At 50.2% G+C, this 22832-nt stretch overlaps 1 protein-coding gene across 1 annotated transcript; it reads right to left on the bottom strand.

Annotated features, from left to right (window-relative positions):
• Nucleotides 1-217: 217 nt before the first annotated feature.
• Nucleotides 218-22142, bottom strand: Ehd1 (EH domain containing 1). Its single transcript, XM_051193761.1, has 5 exons — nucleotides 21592-22142; nucleotides 17613-17710; nucleotides 3890-4302; nucleotides 1453-1617; nucleotides 218-1044 (listed from the first exon to the last, which is right to left on the bottom strand). Exons 1-5 carry the CDS (start codon nucleotides 21993-21995, stop codon nucleotides 520-522), a joined length of 1605 nt encoding a protein of 534 aa, XP_051049718.1. The 5' UTR covers nucleotides 21996-22142; the 3' UTR covers nucleotides 218-519.
• Nucleotides 22143-22832: the final 690 nt, after the last annotated feature.

Raw genomic sequence — 22832 nt, 5'->3', positions numbered from 1 at the left:
CTCAGTCTGAAAACAAACTGAGGAAGCTGGGTGGGGGCTCTCCTGTCTGCGTAGTCCTGGGGCAGCTGCCACAAGGGCGTGCCAGAGTAGGTTGTGAGAGGGGTTCCCTAGAGTTCCTGTGGCTGCCGCCTGGCCAGGGTAGGACAGAAGGAAAGGCTCGGGTAGGGAGAGACTAAGTGTGGGGCTGTCAGACAGAGGAAGAGGCAAGAAAGACGGCTGCCTCTAACATTATATATTAAAAATATCCATGGTTCTTATGCACAAAATCCCACTGTTCACATCCAAGTATCACCCATGCCTCCCGCTGAAGCCCGGACAGCCTTAAAAGAAAGATGGTGGTTTTCCTATTCAAGAGCTGAGGAAACACTGCTCAGTCTTTATGGACCTTGAAAAAATGGTGACCCTTTCCCTCCCCCTATCTCTGCCCCTCTAGGCCCAGGCCCAAATGGGCAGGCAAGGAGCTAGCGGGTAGAAAGTGCCAGCAGCCCTGGGGGTTGGGGGTATTGTCAGGCATGGCTGTCACTCATGCCTCCGTTTGGAGGGTGGGATGAGATGTGGAGGAAGGTCAGAGGGTAGCTCATGACCCTCTAACTTGACCTTGATAAGGTGGTTGGCCAGAGCAAATTCCTCATCATCCAGCAGGCCATCCTTGTCCACATCAGCCAGCTTCCAGATCTTCCCCAGAACCGTGTTGGGCAGCTTGGACTTCACCATCTCCTTCTTGGCATTAGCGCCAGTGATCTTGCCATTGACAGGAGACAGTGTATAGAAGATCTCATCATAGGTGGGCTTGTCCTTGCCAACCACCCACTCAACATCATCGATGCCCTCGCCAGCCCCCTCGCCGTAGCCATGCCCAAAGGGCCCATTCATGGTGCCATCAAAAGCACCACCCTTCACAGCCTGTGAAGGCATCAGGGACTCCTCTTGGCGCACCATCACCATCAGCCGGGCTATGTCGTTGGCCAGCATATCATCCACTGTATCTAGCAGCTTGGGCTTCAAGGCCTGGAACTTGCTGAAGTCCTGGGTCTGCAGGAGTTCCTGTGAGTGGAAAGGAAAGCCTGGTGGGGCAGCCTCCTAGACTCCAGGTACAGTAGACAGAGCCAGGCTACCCAGGTAGGGAGAGTACACCTCCCACTTACCAGTTCAGGCCACTAAGCTAGTGCTGCAGACCTGGGCTCCTCACGCTGTACATGAGGTCACAGCAGCACCCATCCTCGCCCAAGCTGCAGTGCAGATTCATCGACAGCCATGCCACACCTCCAAGCTGAGTCACCACATTCCCCTCTTTTGTGTCAGTGTTTCGACCCAGGTCAACTCTGATTCGGGTGGGGAACTGGTGACTAACCCAGCTGCTTTCTTTTGTGGTTCCCCTAGAACCACTGCCAGCACCCTGGCCCTGCCTCAGCCCCACACAAGGGCACTCAGAATCTGGCCTGGAGACAGTACCTGCATCTTGCGCAAGCTTGGGAAGTCGCCGGGGGAGATCTGGTGCTCCCGCTCAATTTTCTGGTAGATCTCTCCCAGGTTGTTCACCAGCTCTTTCTTCTTGCTCTCTTTCCCAAAGACATTGGGCATCTCCTTCTTGAGGGAGCTGATGATGTAGGCATGGACCTGAATGGACAGGAAGCAGTGGGCATCAGGGACTTGCTTGGCACACTGCTCTCAGGGTCTCTGAGGCCTCTAGTGCCTGAAGTTCACTGCTTGAGTAGAGGGAAGCAAAAAGGTCAAAGTTAAGCTAAAATTTGAAGATTATTACAAGAACCCAAAGGCCTAAGAGTGGCACACAATTCTGACAAGGGCTATTACAGCTCAATGACATGGGAACGGAAACGAGGAAAGGGCACTTCAGAGGACAGATGATACATTTGTACAGAATCACAATTCAGTTCTGCCCATTTTTCTACCTGTGGTCTCCCTGCACTGCCCTCCCAAAAATACAACACACTTGACAGCCACAGAGAGCTGTGTGGTGTGGAAGCCTCATCCCAGCATGCCTCTGTGCAGTGCTTGGTTCCCAAGCTGAATCCCATTTGAGCAATAAGCCAGGTAGGTGTCACCGGAATAGGCCTGGATGACTCAGAACCAGAAAATTCCATGAAAGCTCTCTTCAACTACCCCCCCCCCCAATCCACTGCTACCTACCTACTCAGTCCAGGGAACAGCCTGGCCCAAGACTATCCAAGAGGAGCAGCCCTTCCCAGATCCTGGGACTAGTGTCTAGGCCTTCCCAAGAGAGCCATGGTAGGCAGGTTACCCAAAGCCAGTCATAGCTCTGCCTGCACAAGCCAAGGAGTCTCTCTCACTCCAGGAAAAGCAGTGGTATACAACCTGTGTGGAGCAGCACTGGAGACCATAGGATTTCCATTTGTGGGCACTACAGCCCAGAGAGCTGTGTACTACCTGTCTGCTAGCTCTTTAGGAACCTGGGCAGTCACATGAGTGTTCTCATGAGGAGGCCCTACATACACAGACATTTGGAGATACTGGGGGAAAAAAATTCCACCCCTGTACCCTGTAAAGAGGAAGGGAAAAGCTGGAGTACTTGAGTGACAATGGCATATACTTGGCAGCAGTGAAGGATAAAGTGTCAGCCTAGGTTGCCCTGGCCAAGGAATCCCCCAGACACCTCATGACTGGTCCTGAGGCAGAGGTAAGTGCCTGTTATCTGGTATGCAGACACCAGCCTCGGCAGTGCAAAAGTCATGGCACAGGGTGGCTGGGAAGTACTTCTCAGGTCCTGAGGTGACTGTCTCGGTGGCCATAGGCAGTTGATGTCTGCCTTTCCTTCTCCATGTGCCTCAGCCAGCTGCAAACACCCTGCCCTGAGATGTCTCCCTGGAGACTAGGTGGCTCACAGGACAGGTCTCTTGAGTCAACTCCTTTCAAGGGAGGGGCCAGGCAGAAGCCTACTTTTCTGTTTTAAGACAGTGTCTTGCTATATTGTTCAGGCTACTTTCAAACCAAGTGTTCAAGGTATCCTCCTGCCTCAGCCTCCAGACTAGTCTGACAATGAGAACCCTGCTAACAGGAACCCTATTAACAGTGTCTGGACAGGGTCACTACCCTACCATCCACTCCATGTTCAAAGGGTCACCTGAGCCATTACTGAACAGCCTTCCCAGTGACTTGTCTAGGCAACCCATGATGCAGAGACTTGGATACCCTAAGGCCCACATTCCCACCAAGGGGAAAGGGTATTTATATGGCCTGTGCAGAAAGCAGTCACCAGGGGTCTGGACTGTAGCATCCAGCACTGTTTAGGCCACAGATTGGCATCCATCTTGTCCTAGCTACTTCTTGTCCCAGCTTACACAGCAGTCCCACGGAAGCCACCAGGATGGCTCCCCAGTCCTCCACTCAGACAGAACCTTGTACCTAACCACCAACACGAAATCATCCATGTTTCTACTTCGTATGTGCATTGTTCTCCCACGAAGGCTTGAATGATGCTGTGTGTCTCACTCCCTCTCCCTACTAGTCCCCACTGTTCAGTGCCGAGCTGAGCACAGTAGTGCACGTGCACGCACACACACACACAAACCCAAGGGGTTTGTTGAAGCCAACCAGGCCAGCACATTCCACTTCCTGGTGGCCTCCTTTGTTCTGTAGTAACTTCCTGTTTGACATTTCTAAGTCGAATGCATGTTCTTTGCATTTTTTTCTGATCTAGGTGGGGCATAAGCCTCAGAGTACAGGCTAAGATGACACAGGTTAAATAAGGACTTAGTCAAGAGCAGGTTGCACAGTGGGTACACAAGGTAGTGGTTTCCACACACAGGGAAAGTGACACATGATTGGTAAAAGCTGGGCCCCAAGTGCCAGTCCCAGAGCCCCTGCACCTATCTGGCAGCAGCCAGTCCCCTCACCCAGCCACAGGATCTACCTTGGCCAGCCTGGCCCGCTTGATCAGGTCATTGAGCTTCCTAAGGGCAGCATTTCTGGGTAGAGACTGGATGTCTTTGAAGAGATCCTGCTCCTCTGCCTCGAAGAGCTTGCGGTTGTCAGGGATGAGCAATGGGTGTGACCAGAAGGAGCCAATGTAGACCCGGACCACCTCGGGGGTGTTGATGATCTTCCCCAGAGACCACATGAGAGCTCCATACACTCTCATCAGCTGCTGGGTCTCAATCTGGTCAGCCTTGTTTAGCACCACACGGATCTTGTCCTCGTGGTTCTTGAGGGCCTTGATAACTTCTGAGAACTCGTCTGAGATGTCCAGCTTGTGGGCGTCAAAGAGCAGGATGATGCGGTCCACGCGCTCAGCAAACCACTCGAGGACAGCCGCAAAGTCATAACCTGAGGGAGGAGAGGACTGAGCATGGCCCCAAGGCTTCCCTAGTGCTTCTGAGCACAGATGTGGCCTGGAATTTCTAGGCCAGGGGTTATTTTGTAAATTCCTAAAATGCTCTGATCTGAACAGTATAGCAGCCCAAAGGCAGACTCATTGATCTCTCCTGCCTCAAGGGGTATTTTTACCCATATGACATTCACAGCTTCTCAGGTAAAGCAAGCCACTAAGCTTATGAGACAGCTCAGTACAGTAACACATGCAGAGATAGACTTGCCACTTGTGTGCCCTGAACAGTAGTGACAATAAGCAACAGCACTCACAATAAGCAACTGCAACTATTATCCATCCAGTGTCTATAAACACTAGATCCTTGTGCAAGCCTCACTTATTTTTTACAATAGGGACTGCAAGCTCCGGGACTAAAACTGGCCCATCACTTGCTTGTATGGATAATGTTTTTTATTGAAACAAAGGTATTCATTACATATCTATGCCAACTTTTATCTGTAATAGCTGAGTTCAGTTGTTGCAACAGCAATCAAAAGATCTACATTGCTGACAATACCAACTCTCAACCCTCCCAGAAGGTCTATTGACCTCTGTTTTCCAACAAGCCCTCAAAAGTACCACAGACCACTTCCTTTTTCAGTAGGTCTTAACTGCTTCTCTAAACCAAGTTGCTGATCTGGGCAGACTCTAGGCCTAAATTGTACATACTCTATGCTGTTTCCCACCCCAATTAAAGTGACCCGAGGCCTAGTAGTGGTGGCACACACCTTTAATCCCAGCACTCAGGAGGCAGACGTAGGCAGATCTCTGTGAGTTCGAGGCCAGCCTTCCATCCAGAACAGCTAGGGCTACACAAAGAAACTGTGGGGTGGAGGGAGTGACCTGAGTCACCTATGACAGACATATAACTGGAATTTCCCCACTAATAACAGTACTATTAGCCATGCATGGTGGTTACTACATGCTGGCATCCTTGGAAGGCAGAAGCAGAAAGACCAAGCTACAGAACAAATTTGGGGTCAGCCTAGGAGACATCCAACTGTTTCAAACAAAACAAAACAACCAAAATAAAGTCTGATTTAGGGCCAACAAGATGGTTCAGTGGGTAAAGCACTTGCCATGCATGACTGCTGACATGATCCTGGGACCTGCAGAGGAAGGAAGAGGAGCAGCTCCGGAAAGCTGTCCTTTTTGCCTCTACAACTGCACTGTGGCATGTGCTCATGCACACATAAATAAAGTTAGAAAATTAAATGCATGAGTGTGAAAAAGTGCATGAGCCTTTTGTGGTTTTCTGAGGACTGTGATGCAGATGTAGTGATTAGGTCCTGGAGTCACAGCCTGAGATTCAAAAAGAAAGCTGCACGGCTGACACAGCCTGAGCCTGTCATTCTCCATATAAACTTAGGTCAGTGGCTTCTGGACTTGAATAGCACTTGAACTTTCATCCCAATTATGCTTCTTCAAACGTTTTCACATTGCTTCAAGAAGTGAGGACTCCTCATCTTTTAAGAACACTAAGCAGAGCTGGGAAGGCTAGAAACAACAGCTTAGAGTCTCAGGAACAGCCTGACCTGTCCGTCAAAACTCACCTTGGTTCTGGTTTCAGTCTCTGTCACTCACCTAATATGCACAGGTTCCAGGTCACCCCAGATGTAGGCCAGCCCTCTAAGAACCACTAAGTATTCCCCAGAGAGTTTTCAAGACCCCAAAAGATGAGCCAGAGAAGACACTCAGAGAGACCACAGTCCAGGACCCTGGCAGGCAGGCTCTTGTCCCACAGCCTGCTCTAGCACTCTCTGGGAAAAACTATTCCACCAAGCCTGATCTTGGAAGGGCTGACATGCAATTTCCAGATGTAGAAGGAAGGAAGGCTGCAGGGGGAAGGATACTGGCACACATCACACAACCATCCCATTCATGAAGGCCTACTGATAGGTACTGCATCATCCAGCCAGGGAGGCAGCATGGCCCTGGCCTGGCCAGTGCTCCCCATCCTGTGTATAAAACTCCTAGGCTCTGGGATGACGGCATTCTGGAGGTGCTAGGCTACATAGGCCAAGCAGAAATGAAGCTCAGACTAGACAGCAGCCAATGCCACAGAGAAGTGAGTCTCTCTCCCACAATGAGGTACTCAGGAAGTACACAGGCTTTGAAACATGGCAGTACATTTGCACAGAATGAGGAAGGCGCTGGGTTCAATCCCAGGCAATGCCAGAAAACGTGTAACGAAAACTAAGCCAGTCCAAAGAGATGTCTCAGCAGATAAAGGCACTTGCCACAGGAGCCTGGAATTTGATCCCTGTCACCCATGTGACAGTGGAAGGAGAGAACCTTCTGTATAAGGTTGTCTGCTGACCTCCACAAGCCCAGCACCCAGGGATTTGGGGCACAGTGGTCAGCAAGCTGGGTTTCCTCCCAGATGGAGGTACACTAAGCTGCAGTCTGGGAAGAGAAGGGACTCTTCTGTGGGTGGCTGGTTAGGTGTCACAGCTTCAGGTTTCTGTGCACAGCTCCAGCAAGTGCAAGGTCACTGAGTGTCAGCAGGTAGCTACTAGCACAGATGGTCAGTTCCAAAGTACAAGGCCCAGGGCTCCCTTGCTCCCTGCAGCTGGCTCTTAGAGTAGGGAGGGGATACCTAAGGAGTGATATGTCAGCAGAAAGCCGGAAGGGAAGGTCTAGAGCAGCAGAACAGTGGGGAAGCAGAGGCCAGGAGAGGTAGCTATCGCCCAAGGCTCCCTAGACTGCACCCCAGCTTACCCCCAGGGCCTGCCTGGGGCCCTGAAGCCTCCAGTGAGTTCTAGGAACACAGCACAGTGCTAAAGAAGTGCTGACTCAGGAACTATGACTCTACTGTTCAACAAAGTGAAGCCTCCACTCCTTCCCAGCCACACATCTGGCCTCATCTAAAACTGAAGCTAATTCACACAGCTGGGGCAGCAGCAAGGCCAAATTCCAGTTCCTGGGAACAGAGGCACTCTGGGCCAAGCACCACTGGTCCTATTGGCTTTGGCTAGGCAGCCAGAACTACAGCAGGGAAGCTGAGGTCACCTTCCCAAGCCCTACCCAGTAAGGCCTCAACCCCTTTCCCTCTGGCTGGGGGAAGGGAACACAGAAATGGGAGGAGGCTCTTTGCCTGCTCCTCCTCCATCCACAAGGCTGGTTCTTGGTCATCACCTCAAGTTAGTTGTCTTTCTGTTTTGTTTTGTTCTTCTTCTATTACTGGGGGGGGGGGGCAAGGACTCACTATGTAGCCCTGGCTGGCCTGGAACTCACTATGAGACCAGGCTGACAGGCATCAAATTCAGAGATCACCTGCCTCTGCCTCTCAAGTACAGGCATTAAAGAACCAAGTCACCGTGTCCAGCGTCATTTAAGGTCTTTTCCAGTCTTTTTCTTCTTTTTTCCCCTCCCACAGGTGAAGAGAATTTTCTGGTTATTTAATTATTTGGGGAGGTTTTTTGTTTTGTTTTGTTTTTTTGAGAAGGGTTTCTCTGTGTAGCTCTGGTTGTCCTGGAACTCGCTCTGTAGACCAGGCTGGCCTTGAACTCACAGAGATCTGCCTGCCTTTGCCTCCCAAGTGCCGGGACTAAAGGTGTGCACCACTACCTCCTGGGTATTTTTGGAGTTTTAAAACAGGCTATTACTCCATAGCCCAGGGTGGCAGCAATTCTCCTGCCTCAACCTGGAGTGTATGTGTGTGTGATGTGTGTGTGTGTGGGGGGGGTAGGATTATAGCAAGAGCTGCCATGTTTGATTTTCTGTTCACTGTGGAAATATGCTTTTAAAGGAAGGGAGCCACTATGGGTGATCAAATACACTCACTGATTACCTAAAGGATAGCAGCCACCGTAGTACAGGAATATGACTATATAACTGCAGGCCACCCACAGGCATGTCTGGTACTCTTTAAATAATTTATTTTTATTTCACATGCATTGGTGTTTTGCCTGCATGTATGTCTGTATGAGGCTGTCAGATCTTAGATTTACAGTTGTGAGCTGCCATGTGGGTGCTGGGAATTGGAACCTATGTCTTCTAGAAGAGCAGTCAGTGCCCTTAACTGCTGAGCCATCTCTCCAGCCCCTGTCTGACACTCTTGAACCCAGTGTCTCTCACTGCCTTTAGAGGTGTCTTATGTGGCTTTAGAGAGCAGGCACAAACCAGTTTCCAGGGACACTGGAGACCATAGCACAGCAGCAGTGTGAGGTTTAGGAGATCCACACAGTGCCCAAGCCTCATAGCACACTGTCTGGCATGGAGCTCAGGCAGGTGACAAGGGCTAGCAAAGCCATAGGCCTCAGACTCTTTAGACATACCAGGTAGGGTCATATGTCTGTGACATACACATAGAAGCAAGCCCACAGCACAAAGGGAACCATGTGCACACTAAGGAAAAGAAGGTGCTACATAGGTACACCGCACTGACTGGCTAGACAGAGTAGACACCAGTTTCCACCAAAGACACAACACACACATACAGTCCAGGAGGTGAGACAGAGGAGCAAAGCTGAAGGCAGAGGGACTTCAGTGGAAACCAAAGCCACCTCAGATAAGGGACAAGTGGCCATGTCCATAAATGAAATAAACCAGCCTAAGAGGGCAAACCCCAACAACCAGGGATCCACTTATGTAGAAGCCAGGGCAGTCACACTCAGAAAGGGTGGTGCAGTCTGTGCTGGGGCATAAGGCAAGGGATCAGTGTTCACTGACAAGTTTTTGGGAAAAGGAAGAGTTCTAAGATAGATAGGGTGATGACTGCACAGCAATGTGAAGGTAACCACCCGCTCAACTATACCCTAAGAATGTATGAAACAAAACAGTATACCTTATATATTAGGTACATTTTACAACAATTAAAAAGAAAAAGAAAAAAAAAAAGAAATTCAGGTGTGATAATACGTGCCTATAATCCCAGCACTTAGAAGGTAGAGGTAGGAGAATCAGGCATTAAAGGTCATCCTAGGGGAAATAAGGAGTTAGGGCCAGCCCAGGCTATATGCTATTTTGTTTGTCTGTTTTTTTGCTTGCTTGGTTTTTAAAGACAGGACCTTAATATGTAGCCACCCTGGAAATGACTATGTAGACCAGGCTGGGCTTGAACAGAGATCCTCCTGCCTCTGCCTCTGCCTCTTGAGTCCTGGAATTAAAATCTATGGCACTGCCAGGCAGTGGTGGTGCATGCCTTTAGTCCCAAGCACTCAGAGGCAAAGGCAGGCAGATCTCTGAGTTTAAGGTCAGCCTCTTCTACAGAGAAAGTTCCAGGACAGGCTCCAAAGCTACAGAGAAACCCTGTCTCGAAAAACCAAAAAGGAACAAAAACCAAAAGTCTATGGCACTACCACCTGTGTGATACTCTGTCTGTAAGAACAAAGATAAGACAGGCATTGTGGCACATGTCATATAATCCCAGCACTCAGGAGGCCGAGTAGGAACACAAGTTTGATACCATCTAGGGATGTCTCAAAAAATTAAAACCTAGGCTCAGCACTGGTTGCTCTTACAGAAAATACAGGTTCAATTTCCAGCTCCCACATAGCAGCTCACAACCGTATGTAACTCCGGTTCCAACAGATCCAACACCTTCTTCTGGACTTCAAGGGCACCAGACAGGTATGTTTTGCACAAATATGCATACACACAACATATACATAAATTAGTGTGTGCATATATATACATATATGTATGTATATATTTATTTATTTATGCGCTTTATTTATTTATTTATTTATTTATTTATTTATTTATTTATTGAGGCAGCCCTAGTCATCCTGGAGCTAGCTCTGTAGACCAGCCTGACTTTGAACTCAAGAGATCCACCTGCCTCTGCCTCCAGAGTGCTGGGATTAAAGGCATGTACCACCATCGCCTGGCTCAAAATAATGATTTTTAAAAATTAAAAACCAGGTGCTGGAGAAGTAGGAATAGAGAGGAGGAGGAGCAGAGCCGAGCCTCAAGTACTGATGCTGCTAAGAGGGTGACAGAAGCCAAAGGCCATCACAAGAGCTGTTCCCAGCAAGCTTCCATAGGCCAGAGAGCGAAGTCCAAGTCGCCCCAGGTGCTACTGTTCAGAGACAAGTTAGCTGACCTTCCTGACAAGAGGGGGTTCAGAGGGGGACTCAGGCTATGATGAAGCCCCACCCTACAGCAGCACTCTTCCAAACACAGGTAGTTTCAGCAGCCAGGGAAAGTTGCTTCACACATTCCAAAAATTTCTAGAACATAAAACAATGGAGTGTTTTTCTCCCATACACTCTTACTTCCTGTCATTCAAACTGCATGGACCTCATTATTTCTCACCGAAGAGCTACATCACAGTTTCCAACTACCCTGACCCTGGAGACAGGAGCTCAGAGCTGGGACAAGTGGCATAAAGAGGCCCCCTCCTCATGCTCAACTTAAGAAAGGTCTACTCCAAATAGCACAGAGGTTAAGCAAGGGACCTCCACCCCTAAACATTTGCCCCAGGGAAACAAAAGCTCAGGTCCACATCAAGCCCTCTACAAAGATGTTTCTGGTACCTTCAACAGGTGATGGTGGTGCATGACTTTAATCTCAGCACTCAGGAGGCAGAGGCAGGTGGATCTGTGTGAGTATGAGGCCAACCTGGCCAGAGCTAGTTCCAAGACAGCCAGGACTAAAGAGAAACTCTGTCTCGAAAAACCAAAACACTGCCTCAAACCAGGGGTGGCCCAGACCTCCTTCGAGAGTGAGAAAACATGGTAAAGAGAGGAGGCACCCCTTTCCAGAAGGAAGAGCCCGAAGGCTGGGGTGTGGCCTAGCCAATACAGAGCTTCTCTGAAGAACACGAGGCTCTAGCATCTGATTCCATCTCTAGAAACAATCTTTTTTATAAAGGCACAAACCCTTGATCTTATACACATGGATCAATCTCAAAAGTGCCTAGCTCCATCAGAGAGAGAGGGACTGCACAGGGAAGTTTTCCAGTTCATGGAATGTTCTCTATCCTGGTAGCAGGGGTATGGCTGTTGTCAAAAGGGTTGATCCAACACACGCAATGTGGCCCTAAATATATTATCTGACCTGAAAATAAGTGACAGTACAGGGTTGGGGAGAAGGGGCAGACAGACTCTGGTTGGACCCACATTTCAATCTTGAATCCTTTTAGACTCAGGAAGCAGCTGGGCCACTGAAGCAGGCCACTTGCCCTCTCTGAATCTCCAGGCCCCTTTCTGTAACACATAGTAAATTCCTGCCTCTGAGACTGCTGAGAGAGCTGGGTGCAGTGTGAGCCTGGCAGAGCCAGCACTCTGTAAGGGTTTGCTACTTATTTCAGGCATTTGCACTGGGCCTAAAAAGCACAGATCTGATGGATGAGTAGGCAAGGGCAGCTTCTAAGGCACGAAGAATGCTGCTTACCCCAAATATAAACCCAACATTTGCAGGCACTTGGGCCAGCTGCTCCCTAGACCGCCGCCGACTGACAGCCTGGGGAACAGGTGCCAAGGCCAGCACAGCCTGGTACGACGCCTCCACAGGCAGAGGCGGCGCACCCACATTAGAAAGCAAGGCCAAAGCAGCATGTTTGCGTAGAGAGGGAGAAAGGGAGGGATGGGAGTTGAAGGCATTGGGCCCAGTCAGCCCTCAGGGGGCTGCAGAGTTTCAGAAGCCCAGCTGAAGCAGTATTGCCTAAGCTTCCTTTCTGCGACGTTACTCAGAACACAGGAAAGTCTGGGAAACCCTGGAGTTTTCAGTCTCATTATTAACTGGCTGACATTTGCACACTTACTTGTGCGCCAGGCATTAGGTAAGAGCCAAGCATGCAAAAGTCCCTACCATGGTTACCAACAACCCTGAGAGGCCCATGTGCTATAGCCACTTGGCTCCTGCAGTACTAACCTGTGAGTTAACACCGTATCATACTGTGTGGTAAGCACTGTGAAACCAAGAGGGGTGCAGCACTGAACCTGGCCCCAGGCTTCTGGGCAACCCCTGAAGTCTACAAAATATTGTGAGACTGGGCTGGAGGGTGTCCATGGCAAGCATCTCAGGAGATAGCCACAAGGGCAGAAGAACTACCCAAGGTGTAACCCTACTTCTGTGTCACTGGGCTCCAGGATGCATGGATGGGAGTCTGAGCCAAAGGTCCTATCCAACCTCTAGGAACAGCATAGCTTAGCTGGAGCCTGGGAACCATGACAGTGGTAGGAAGGCAGGTGAAAACTCAGAAGAATAGCCAGGCTGGCTTTGAGCTCTGCGAGCCTTCCTTGGATAGTGTGAGGTGGATTCTGGCTAGAGGCAGGGCAGAGGGAAACCAAAACACAGCATAGCTACTCTATGGCCATGGTGGTCTGTTTCCAGGAAGCCCAGCCCAGCAACAGCCTCGGCAGGGTCTGACCCTACTCAGAGTCCATGCTGACAGTTTCTCTGGGCTACACTGCAGTAGGCAGAGAGCCCCTTCCAGGTTTGAGTCTTGTGCAGACACTAGCCATCTGTTTGTCCCCAGGCTCATCTCTCAGTGCTCCTCAGAAAAACAATGGCTTCCTTCTATGCATAGCTGCAGAGATAACAGCGAGGAGCACACAGACAAGGCAATGCTAGCAAGAAGGCAGGCACTAGATCAGACAGGACAGCACTTGGTAACCTAAGCCGAAGCCACACTCGCTTTGCTGATATAACTTTCCTGGGGTTAAGCAAGGCACCAAAGTTACAGTAAAGCTCACAGTCTCATGGAAAGACCCCAGTTCTAGGCAGAGTGTGATGGCTATGTAGTGGTAATGACCCTAGAACCCAGGGCACTAGCCCCATACAGCCCTGGATGCCCTTTGAATCCCTTTATCAGTCACACGAGTAGCATTCAGGAATAAATGGTGCTCAGAAAGGCCACCTTACCCTGCTGACAGGAGAGAATGTTATCTTTCAAGCCACAGCAGATAAGCAATGTCAGGCAACTTGAGCCTGGGACCCCAAACGGACACAATTATCAACAGTCCCTAGCAGAGCCAGGGCAGCTTGACCACTTTGGTCTATGCCAGCCCTACTTGTCTTTCTTGATTGAATTTCCTGCACATATGAGTGACCACAAGGAAAAGGGCAAAAAGTTAGGAGGGGATAGCCAACAGGGTGGGGATGGACCTAAAGGGAATAGGCAACGTTCCAGTGTGAAGGACCTCCACAGGGATGCTGTGTTTTCCAAGGAACAACTACCAACTGCAGCAAGGCCTGTCACATGTCACCCGCTCCTCAGGGCCTACCTTTCTGAGTGGAGATGCCTGCTTTCCACAGGAACACACTCCCCAGTTGACCTCCACTGTACAAAAGGAAGACTGCTGGGTGGGGTCTCTGAGAGGGGGCCTCCTTCCTCCATAACCCTGTGACCACCTTGGAGCCTACACTGAGCACCTCTGAAGGGCCACACAATACTCATCACCATAAAATGTTCACGCTCAAATCCTAACTGGGTAACATTTAAATGGGGACTGCTAGGACTATGGAGGGGGAAAATGGTTTGGAAAAGTTGGTTTCATCTTGGTATTTCACTGTAAAACCTACCTTTAATCAGAGAGAGCTTCCTACAGATAGAGAAGAACCTGGTTGCAGGGACTCATGAGCCACCTGGAGGGCACAGTACTAATGTGCCATGTCACCTACACAGGCTACCTAAGTGTATCCTGTCTGGGTACACTGGTATCTTCTTTAGTGCCAACCAAAGCACTGCTGGGGATATGGTGTGGCTCAGTGATAAGAGCACTAGTCTAGCATGCTGGAGGCTCTGGATTCCATCTCCAGCACAGGAGAAAAATAAAAATCACATTCTCAAAGCATCACTTTGGTAGTTTTCCCCCAGACACAAGCACGTTTAGATCCTGCCATGTCACTCTCCTAGGAAAGCAACAGGAAAGGAACATCCCAGGGACCCCAGTGGCAGGCTGGGCATCCCAGGGCATAACGTCCAAGCTGCTCTGCCTGGAAAACACTGAGAACAGACAGCAGAGCGTATGAACATCACCTGCCTAGTACTGGTGACCTCTGAGCTCATTTTCAGGAGCCCACACAGGCCACAAGAACTTCACGCCCTTTCCATTCCATGCCTTCCTCTAAGCTTGAAGGCCTCCCCGCCATACCAGCCCCAGCATTCTGGCAAGATAAGCCTTTGAGGGTGAGCTATTGTCACTTATCTAAGTGCTCTCACCACAAAGCTAGCCTGCTGGAGTCTGGCTCAGCCAAAAGATAAGTCTGTGGGCCTCAAACAATGGCCAGCATGCCTCAGCCTAATGCAGGCTGAACAGGCTCCTACTGCAGCTCTTCTCTTATTTAAGAGAGGCTTACTTGGATTTTCCAGCTTTACTCTGGCTTTGGCAAGAGTTACTTCTGGGTTTCCTTTATGAATCTACAAGGACCACAAGAATCCCAAAGCCCCAACACCTTCATTCACTTCAGCCCTGAAGGTCCATGAGCAATGCCATTCTAGCAAGAAAAGTGTAATACATGTCAAACATGGCAATGTACACCTTTAATCCCAACACTGGGGAGGCATAGACAGGCAGATCTGAGTTCAAGGCTAGCCTGGTCTACAGGAAAGCCAGAGAGCTACATAGTGAAACCCTATTTCAACATCCACACACACACAAAAAAAAGAAAGAAAAGTGTATTGCTTACCAAGCCTTTTCTCTTCTCTTTAGTGGTGAGAATTGAATCTGGGGCCTTATGCATGCAAGGTGAAGGGTCTACCACTGAGCTATATTTTTAGTCTTCCTAGTTCTCTGTGTGTATACACGTTAATGAGTGTGTGAGTGTGTTCTTGTGTGGTGGCCAGAGGTCAATGTCAGGTGTCTTCCTTTGTCAATTTTCTACCTTTTTTTTTTTTTTGCGTCTCTCACCAAACCTGGAACTCACTAACTCAAATAGACTAGCTGGTCTTTGTCCTCCAGTACTGGTATTATAGCTGTCTACAACCATACCCAGCCATGGGTTACAGGAACAAGCTTGTGTGGCAAGCAGTTTACCAACTGAGCCATCTCTCTAACCCCCCTTCTTTTTATTCTGGGCTTACTCTGTAGCCCAGGCAGGCCTTAAGCATGTCATGTTTTTGCCCCATCCCCAAGTAGCTGCGGTCACAGGCTTGTACCACCTGCTCACCTTGTTTTAAGATGTCCTCTTACAACAAGTTGAATAGTAACAGCAGTGAGAAAGAAGAAATGTGACCCCTGCTTTTTTGCACAGGGTCTCAAAATCTGTTCCCTTGAACTTCCAAGAGAGTCACTCTGTAAGAGTGGGTGAGACTGAAAGCTTAACCAGTGTCAGGCATGAGGCCCACCTGTAATCCTGGCACTGGGATACTGAGACAGAGGGAAAGAGTTGGAGGTTAGTCTGGGCTACATGAGACCCTGTCTCAAAAAAAAAAAAAAACTGGCAGCTTCTAACCTGATTGGAGACAGCCAGCTCACTGCTCTGTAGTCTGTACACGGCCCCACCAAGATGGCTGGGGCCCCACAACCCTAGAAAAGAGAGAGCACCGCCTAGCACAGCCAAGCAGACACACACATGCTTCAATGTCCCCCACCCAGGGCAAGGGACAAAGAAAAGGGTAAGTTAATGAAAACAAGTTTAACCACTGGTGCTTGTAGAATTTGAGAATGGACATAACTCTCCTTCCTTAGCCTCACAAATATTGGTATTAAAGCTGCTACATCAGGCTCTTGTATTTCCCCCTTTCCTTTCTTTCCACCATTTTTTTTTTTTTTTTTTTTTTTTTTTTTTGAGACAGGGTTTCTTTTCTCTGTGTAACCCTGTCTGTCTTGGAACTCGCTCTGCAGACCAGGCTGGCTTCAAACTCAGAGATCCATCTACCTCTACCTCTCAAGTGCTGAGAGGTGTGCACCACTACCGATGGGCTCTTCTGAACTTTTAAATTACGTGTGTGTGTGTGTGTGTGTGTGTGTGTGTGTGAGTGTCTGTGCGCGCGCGCGCGTGCGTGTAGTATCCATATGTAGGTCAGCAAGATAACTTGTTGGAAATGGATTCAATTCAGGTCACCAGGTATGGTGTTTACACGTTGGGCTATTTCACTGTTTCCTCTTTTTTCCTTCTCTTTCTCTAGCACTGCCCCTCGACACACACTTTGGCCTCCTTCCTTCCTTGAAGTGCTGCAGTTTGAACCCAGGGCCCTGTGCATTCTAGCCCAGTGCCCACTGAACTACATTTCTAGTGAGGGTATTTTATTTCCTCCTCTGTAGTGGCTAACTCCACTTCTGACCAGCCATTAGTCTCCTCCTAGGAGGTATTCCAACCCAATGGCTGGTACCTACCCCTCTACCAAGGATAAAACAAAGTTGGGCTTGCCCTGAACAAGGACCTCAAAGTAACATGACGGACAGATAGATCAGAGGAACCCCACTCTACCCCCAAGCCTCTGTGGTCAGAAATACATTCTGGGAGAGTTTTCCTTGAGGCTTCAGCCCCTTTTTGAGATGGGGGCCTATTTTTTGAAACAGGGCTTCATGTAACCTCAGACTTGCTATATAACCAAGAATGACCCTTCATGAATTACTGATCTTCTTGCCTCTATGCCACCCCAAGTGCTAGAATATAGGCATGTGCCACCACATTCTGTTCATGCTGTACTGGGAACTGAACCCAGGGCTTCTATAACGGAGCTACATCCCCAGCCTCCCACTCCCTGTTTTTTAAACTACTTTGGAAAAGGTGTTACCTTTATGTTTATAGAAATAAAGTTCTATTTCATAAAACAAACAAACAAACAAAGCCTAAAATATTTTTAAAAGCATGGAAAAAGCTAGCCAGAGTTGACATAACTGGACTGGCCAGGGCGTTGGAACCTAGCAGGAAACCCCCTGCACCAGCAGACAGCCCCTGGGAGGCTGCTGACCAGCAAGGGCTATGCAAATGTAAGCAAATTTCCACCAGTGTTCAGGCAGGCTGCACACAGGTTTCTCCTTCTGCCTGGCTGGCTGAACTGAGAACTGACATGACCCTGAGAGGCACAGTGTTCCCATGCAAAAGGGCAAGGAGTCCAGGGGTCAGCTGAGGCTGGCTGGGACACTTGAGCACAGGTATCAGTAAACTTCCTGCCACTCTGCTTCACAGCCCAAGGCTCAAGCTTCAATGGGCTCAAAAGCAGCTGGCTATCCAGCACAGACCAAACTGTGATCTCAGCTGGACTATTCTGGTCACCTGAACACAGGGAGGCAGCTGTGGCCCCTAAGGTCATGACTTCATAGATGAGGTAAGAAGTCTGTCACCTGAACACAATTTTGTAAAGCCTGGGGCTGGAAGAGACCTGGAAGGCAGCATGGGGAGTGGCTCCCCAGCAGAGCCTGGTTACCTCGGCTGATGCGCTGCTTCTCTCCAGACAGGATCCCAGGAGTGTCAATGATGCTGATGCTGTCTAGGACTGGGTTGGGCAGCTGAGCACACATGAACCTGCAGGAGAGCAAAGCCAGAGAGACATCAGAGTGAGGCTGACATTGATCCAGGTAGGATGGGAGGGCTTTTCAGCCTCTGCTCCCTCTGAACAAACTAACTGGGACGTCAGTACTTCCCTCCTTGTCAACTCTTCACCCCAAGGTTCATGAGTTCAGCTTCCCAGTTGCTGACTTGTTAGTGAAAGCTGAATGAGCCCAGACCACACTTCAGTTCTGAAGGGAAACAGAAGTGTAACACTAAGCCTTTGCAATTCCATCTTAAAATTTTTACCCAGATAGGGTTGTGCATAAGTATAATCCTAGCACTTAGGAAGCAGAGGCAGGAGGATCGAGGCTAATTAAATTCCAGGCCAGCATGGTCTACACAGGAAGACTCTGGCTCAGTGGATAGGAACACTTGCCACCAAGCCTAACAGCCTTGGGTCAATCCTCACAGTGCAAGGAGAAGGCTGACCCACACTGTCCAATGAACTCCACAGTGCTGTGGCATACAATGTGACACAGAATAAGCAAGTAACTAGAAAGAAAAATAACACAGCTAGGCATGGTGATGCACACCTTGAATCCCAGCACTCAGGAGGCAGAAGCAGGCACTCTCTATAAATTCAAGGCCAGCATAGCATGGTCCACAAAGCAAGTTCCAGGACAGCCAGGGGCTGCACAGGGAAACTTTGACTCAAAAAAAAAAAAAAAAAAAAAAAAAAACCCCAAAACAAAACAAAACAAAACAAAACAAAAAACTTAGCTGAATTCCCGAAACACATTAAGAAGGAATGGTCTCTTTCTGTGTATGTGTATAAATGTATATGTTTGTGCACACAGGATCCACCTTAATGTCTACCTGCTTCCCTACTCCCAACCTGTGCCGGGATTACAGACCTGCAATTCAGCCCTGTACCCAGTGTTTACAGGGGTCCTGGAGCTCTGAACTCAGGCCTTCACCTTACTCGCTGAGCCATCCCCCAGCCCTGGGATGGTCACTTTCTACTGCTGCTGGGGCCAGCTGCCCATGAAGGGACTGCAATGGGCCACCACTACTCAGTGGTATGGAAGGAGTACAGACACACCATTCTTTGAAAGTCAAAACCAGCCTCAGAAGAGGAAGCTGCAATAGAGAGGGGAAAATCTTGATGAGAGTTGAGCTATGGTCCTGTGTTCCATGATGAGCTAAGAGTTTACCAGAGCAGCTATCATCTGTTTCAAAGGGGGGGAGTTCTTTAGTGGACAGAGAAAAGGCTCCTTTAAAAACCTCTTGATTGCTGGGCAGTGGTGCCCCACGCCTTTAGTCTCAGCACTCAGGAGGCAGAGACAGAGGCAGGTGGATCTCTGTGAGTTCGAGGCCAGCCTGGTCTACAAGAGATAGTTCCAGGACAGGCTCCAAAGCCATAGAGAAACCCTGTCTTGAAAAAACAAAAAACAAACAAACAAACAAAAAAAAAACCCTCTCGATTATGAGCAAAATAAAAATACAAATACAGACCTATTGTCTGCCAGTTCCAAGCTGCCCTTCTACAACAGGGGAGCACTCAGGCAGGTGAAGTGTCTCCTGTGGCCCCACACTCCCAATAGGCTGGGGGAAAATTTGAAAGATACTGTCTCCAAATGCAGCAGCCCCTACCACTGTACGTCACTGCACACCAGACCTGAGTTTCTTCTTGCTTGGGATAAACTCTTAGGCTCAATGGAGATAGAATGACAAGAAAAATTAAATTAAAAAAGAAGAGTGGAAGTGGAGTTGGTTCTGGGAAGTAACACACACAAAAAAGGCCTCAAAGGAACATCTGCAGAACCTAGTACATGTACAGCAGGAAAGGCAAGGGGCAGTACAAATGCTTCCCTTGGCAATAAGGACAGAGAATTCAGTTCTTAGGACAAGTGGGTGGGTCCAGTTATACAAGGAGGAGCATATACAAACCACTCTGGATTCCTTCATCCTGCTCCGTCTGTTCCTCTCACTATCTCTGAGGAGCACTCAGGAGAAAGAGGCTAGCAAGTCAAGTTCATGACTCAATGGGTCCCTTTAAGAGTGCCAGACAAAGCTGTATCAGCCAGAGAAAAGCCCCCTTTGTTGTGCCCTCCTGGCCAGAGGCACTGTGGTCTGAACATCCTGATACAGCTCCGGTCTTGGACTACACCAGCATTTTGGAGACCCTCTGGAATTGGGGTGGTGACAAGAAGGAAATGTAAGTATAGTTCTTGGATCCCAGGGGCCCCATGTCATCAAAGTGCTGTCCTTTGCCAAGGGTTCCTCAGTTGTTCCTTTTGGGGGGCAGTGGTAGTGAGTGAACAAAGCACAAAGAACAGGCAGTCAGCATGGCCTTTACCCTGACAGTTCAGTGGGGCCTGGGTTTCATGAGTTAAAGAACTGGGGATGGACGGTGTGCAAGATCATTCCAGCTCTTCAGCTCTGCATTCCAAAGGTGGGAAACTGAGCAGGTGCCAAGTTCCATGTTTCAAAAGATCTGCCCTCACAATGAGGGGAAGACAGAGGCCAGCAGTGGTTGGAACAGTGAAGGCTCACAGAAGTGAAGGCTCCTACGACTCCTGAAGCAGAGGCATAATAATGCATGAATGAACTCCTTGGCTCAGTAGCCAAACTTCTCACCAGACCACTGGCTCCCACCAACAGGAGTCTGAGCCAATGTCCTACCTACAGGTGCAGCAAAGCTCAAATATCCCTAGGGAAAGGCCGTCCAGGCTAAAGGGACCAGAGTATTGTACTCAACCAAGCCTGCCAAGCAAACACCATCATCATTAAACAAGACAGGCTGAAACTGCTTAGAAGGGACAAACAGACAACATTAAAGGCCAGTTCCATGCAGGAGGCAGGCCTGGCAGGGAGCTTGCTCTGGAAAAAGCTGGCCCGCCCTGTGCGGCTGGACAGTGTCTGTAGAGGAATGTGCTCGTATAGGGCGGAGACCTGGAAAGCAGAATTCAGATTCTTTCCTAGGCTGTTCCCCCAGGCTGAATGCAGACTTCGAAAGGCATGTAGAGTTACTCCTTGAAAGAGGGAGCACAGAGGGCAGGGTCTGTGAGTCCCGTCATGCCTTCTGGGGGTGGAGGCTAGGATGCCAGACTACCTTCACACAAGTGATCCTGCGTGCTAAAGCTCCTCACACAGGCAGGCCACTGTGATCCGTTCACAGCATCCTAAGGAGCTGAATCTTTTCTCATCCCTTGAAATGGTGAAACTGAGACTCAAGTAAGACACATAAACACCTATCAACTCTATAGTAGTGAAATGTAGGAGTCTGGTCATTTCAAGGGTCTCAGGGTTACCATCCCTGAAATCTCTTGAGGCAGCACTAACTCATTAATCTTATGTACCCCTGGCTGGCCTGGAATTCACTTCAGTGCTACTTTTATGAGAGATGTTTAGACTCTGTCATCCCCTGCCTTCAATGGGGGCTGCCTCCCACCGGTCCCTGGGGATATGAAGCAGAGTGAGACACACCAGTGAAGGGATCATCTAAGTCTCAGGTTTTTCCATGGCACTTAAAAAACAGACTCCAGAGAAGGAGGGAGATTGATGAGAATGAACTGGGTGCCTCCAGAATGAAGAACAAGAATGGGAGGACAGCAAGGGCTCATCGTCCTACGGCGCGGACCATGGCTGGCTCTATGAGGAGGTCTGGGGTCAGCGGGGATGGAGGGAAGAGTTAAATTGATAACCTGGAAGAGTCTGGGGTTGACATAGGTCAGAAGAGTGGACGATGCCTATTACCCGACACCTGGGTAGTCACTGGGTCGCAACAAGGCCACTGTCCCTGGGATTGGTCGACTGGGGTCTGGTGGGGTTTCGTGGAGACAAAGGCCGGCGGGGGCAAAGGCTGCGGGGACCCATGATGGTCCTCGCGCCTAGAGAGAAGGGGTAGGTACCTGTTGAGGAAGGCGTTGCCGAAGGCGTTGAGCTTGCGGAAGGGGCGCCGCGGGTCGACGACGAGCGCGTTGCCCGGCACCACGCCCTCGGTGGGGCCGTGCATGACCGCGATGAAGGAGTCGGTAGTGGGCTCCGGCCCGATGCGCATCCCCGGGAAGTCCTGCTCGATCAGGTGGCGGATGAAGGTGGTCTTGCCGGTGCTGTACTGGCCGACCAGGAGCACCATGGGCTTGTTGTCGAAGTCAGCGTCCTCCAGCGCGGGCGAGTGGAACTCGTGGAAGCGATAATGCTCCTCCAGAGGCAGCAGCTTCTGCGCGTACAGCTGCCGCAGCCCCTCGGCCACGGTCTGGAAGAGCTCCGGCTCCTTCTTGCGGCGGGCATCCTTGCTCACCCAGCTGAACATGCTGCCTGAGACTGAGCTGGCTGCTGCGGGACGGAGCGGCGGCTGAGCGGGACGAGGGCTCGCGGCCGAGGAGGGGCCGGCCGGCCGGCGGAGGGCAGCAGGGCAGGGGGCGGGGCGCGGCCCACACTGCGCAGGCGCAGGCTCGCGGACGGGCGCGCAGATCACGAGAGCGCCCTCTGCTGAGAGCCACGCGAGCTTCGCCGAGCGGCCCCTTTATAGGCCGGAGCCCGGCGTTCCGGCCGCCTCAGGGCCGACCGGAGCGGGGGCGGGGAAAGGAGTCCTCCAGGCCCTGCCCCACTCGCGTGCCACGTCTTCCCCTGCTTCCCATTGGCTGATTTCAAATCTCGCGAGCCCGTGGCTGCGGTGCCCTGGCAACCGCACTTGTTTTGCTCCGCCCCTCGAGGGGTGGCTCGTGGAAGTCCTGCAGTTGGCCGAGCCGGAGTCTATCGCCAAGATGTACTTAGCCTGAGCACCCTCCGGCATCAGTGGGCTCCTGGACCCACCTCAACTGTACTCCCTAGCCATAGTGCTTCCTCCGACTGGAACCCCAAAAGTATCGGGAGCCCGGGCGCTGCTACCACACACACTCCTCACCCCTTAGTCTTTTAGTGACGCTGGGGAGACAGGACAGCGGGAATAGGGAGAGCTGAGACAGTAGAGGACAACGGGAAGAGAAAAGTCGGCAAGGAAGGAGACGGAATGCGGTGGGACTCCACTCAGGCAGATGGGAGAGGGACACAGCAAAGGACACAAACGACGTGACCTGGCGGGGAGCGGTCAAGGTCTCGCCGAAGAGGTTTCACCCTCGGAAGAGGTTTCACCCTCGGAATCGGGTAA

The sequence above is a fragment of the Phodopus roborovskii genome, unplaced genomic scaffold, assembly GCF_943737965.1.
Source record: "Phodopus roborovskii unplaced genomic scaffold, PHOROB, whole genome shotgun sequence".
In the NCBI taxonomy this organism is placed as follows: Eukaryota; Metazoa; Chordata; class Mammalia; order Rodentia; family Cricetidae; genus Phodopus; species Phodopus roborovskii.
Note: the sequence above shows the minus strand (reverse complement) of the source record. Positions and strands in the feature narration are given on the sequence as shown.

Coding starts and splice junctions, on each gene's coding strand:
- Ehd1 (XM_051193761.1), bottom strand. CDS start 21,995: ATGTTCAGCTGGGTGAGCAAGGATGCCCGCCGCAAGAAGGAGCCGGAG. Junction 17,711..21,591: donor GGCAACGCCTTCCTCAACAG/GTACCTACCCCT, acceptor GCTCTCCTGCAG/GTTCATGTGTGCTCAGCTGC. Junction 1,045..1,452: donor CAAGCTTGCGCAAGATGCAG/GTACTGTCTCCA, acceptor TTCCACTCACAG/GAACTCCTGCAGACCCAGGA.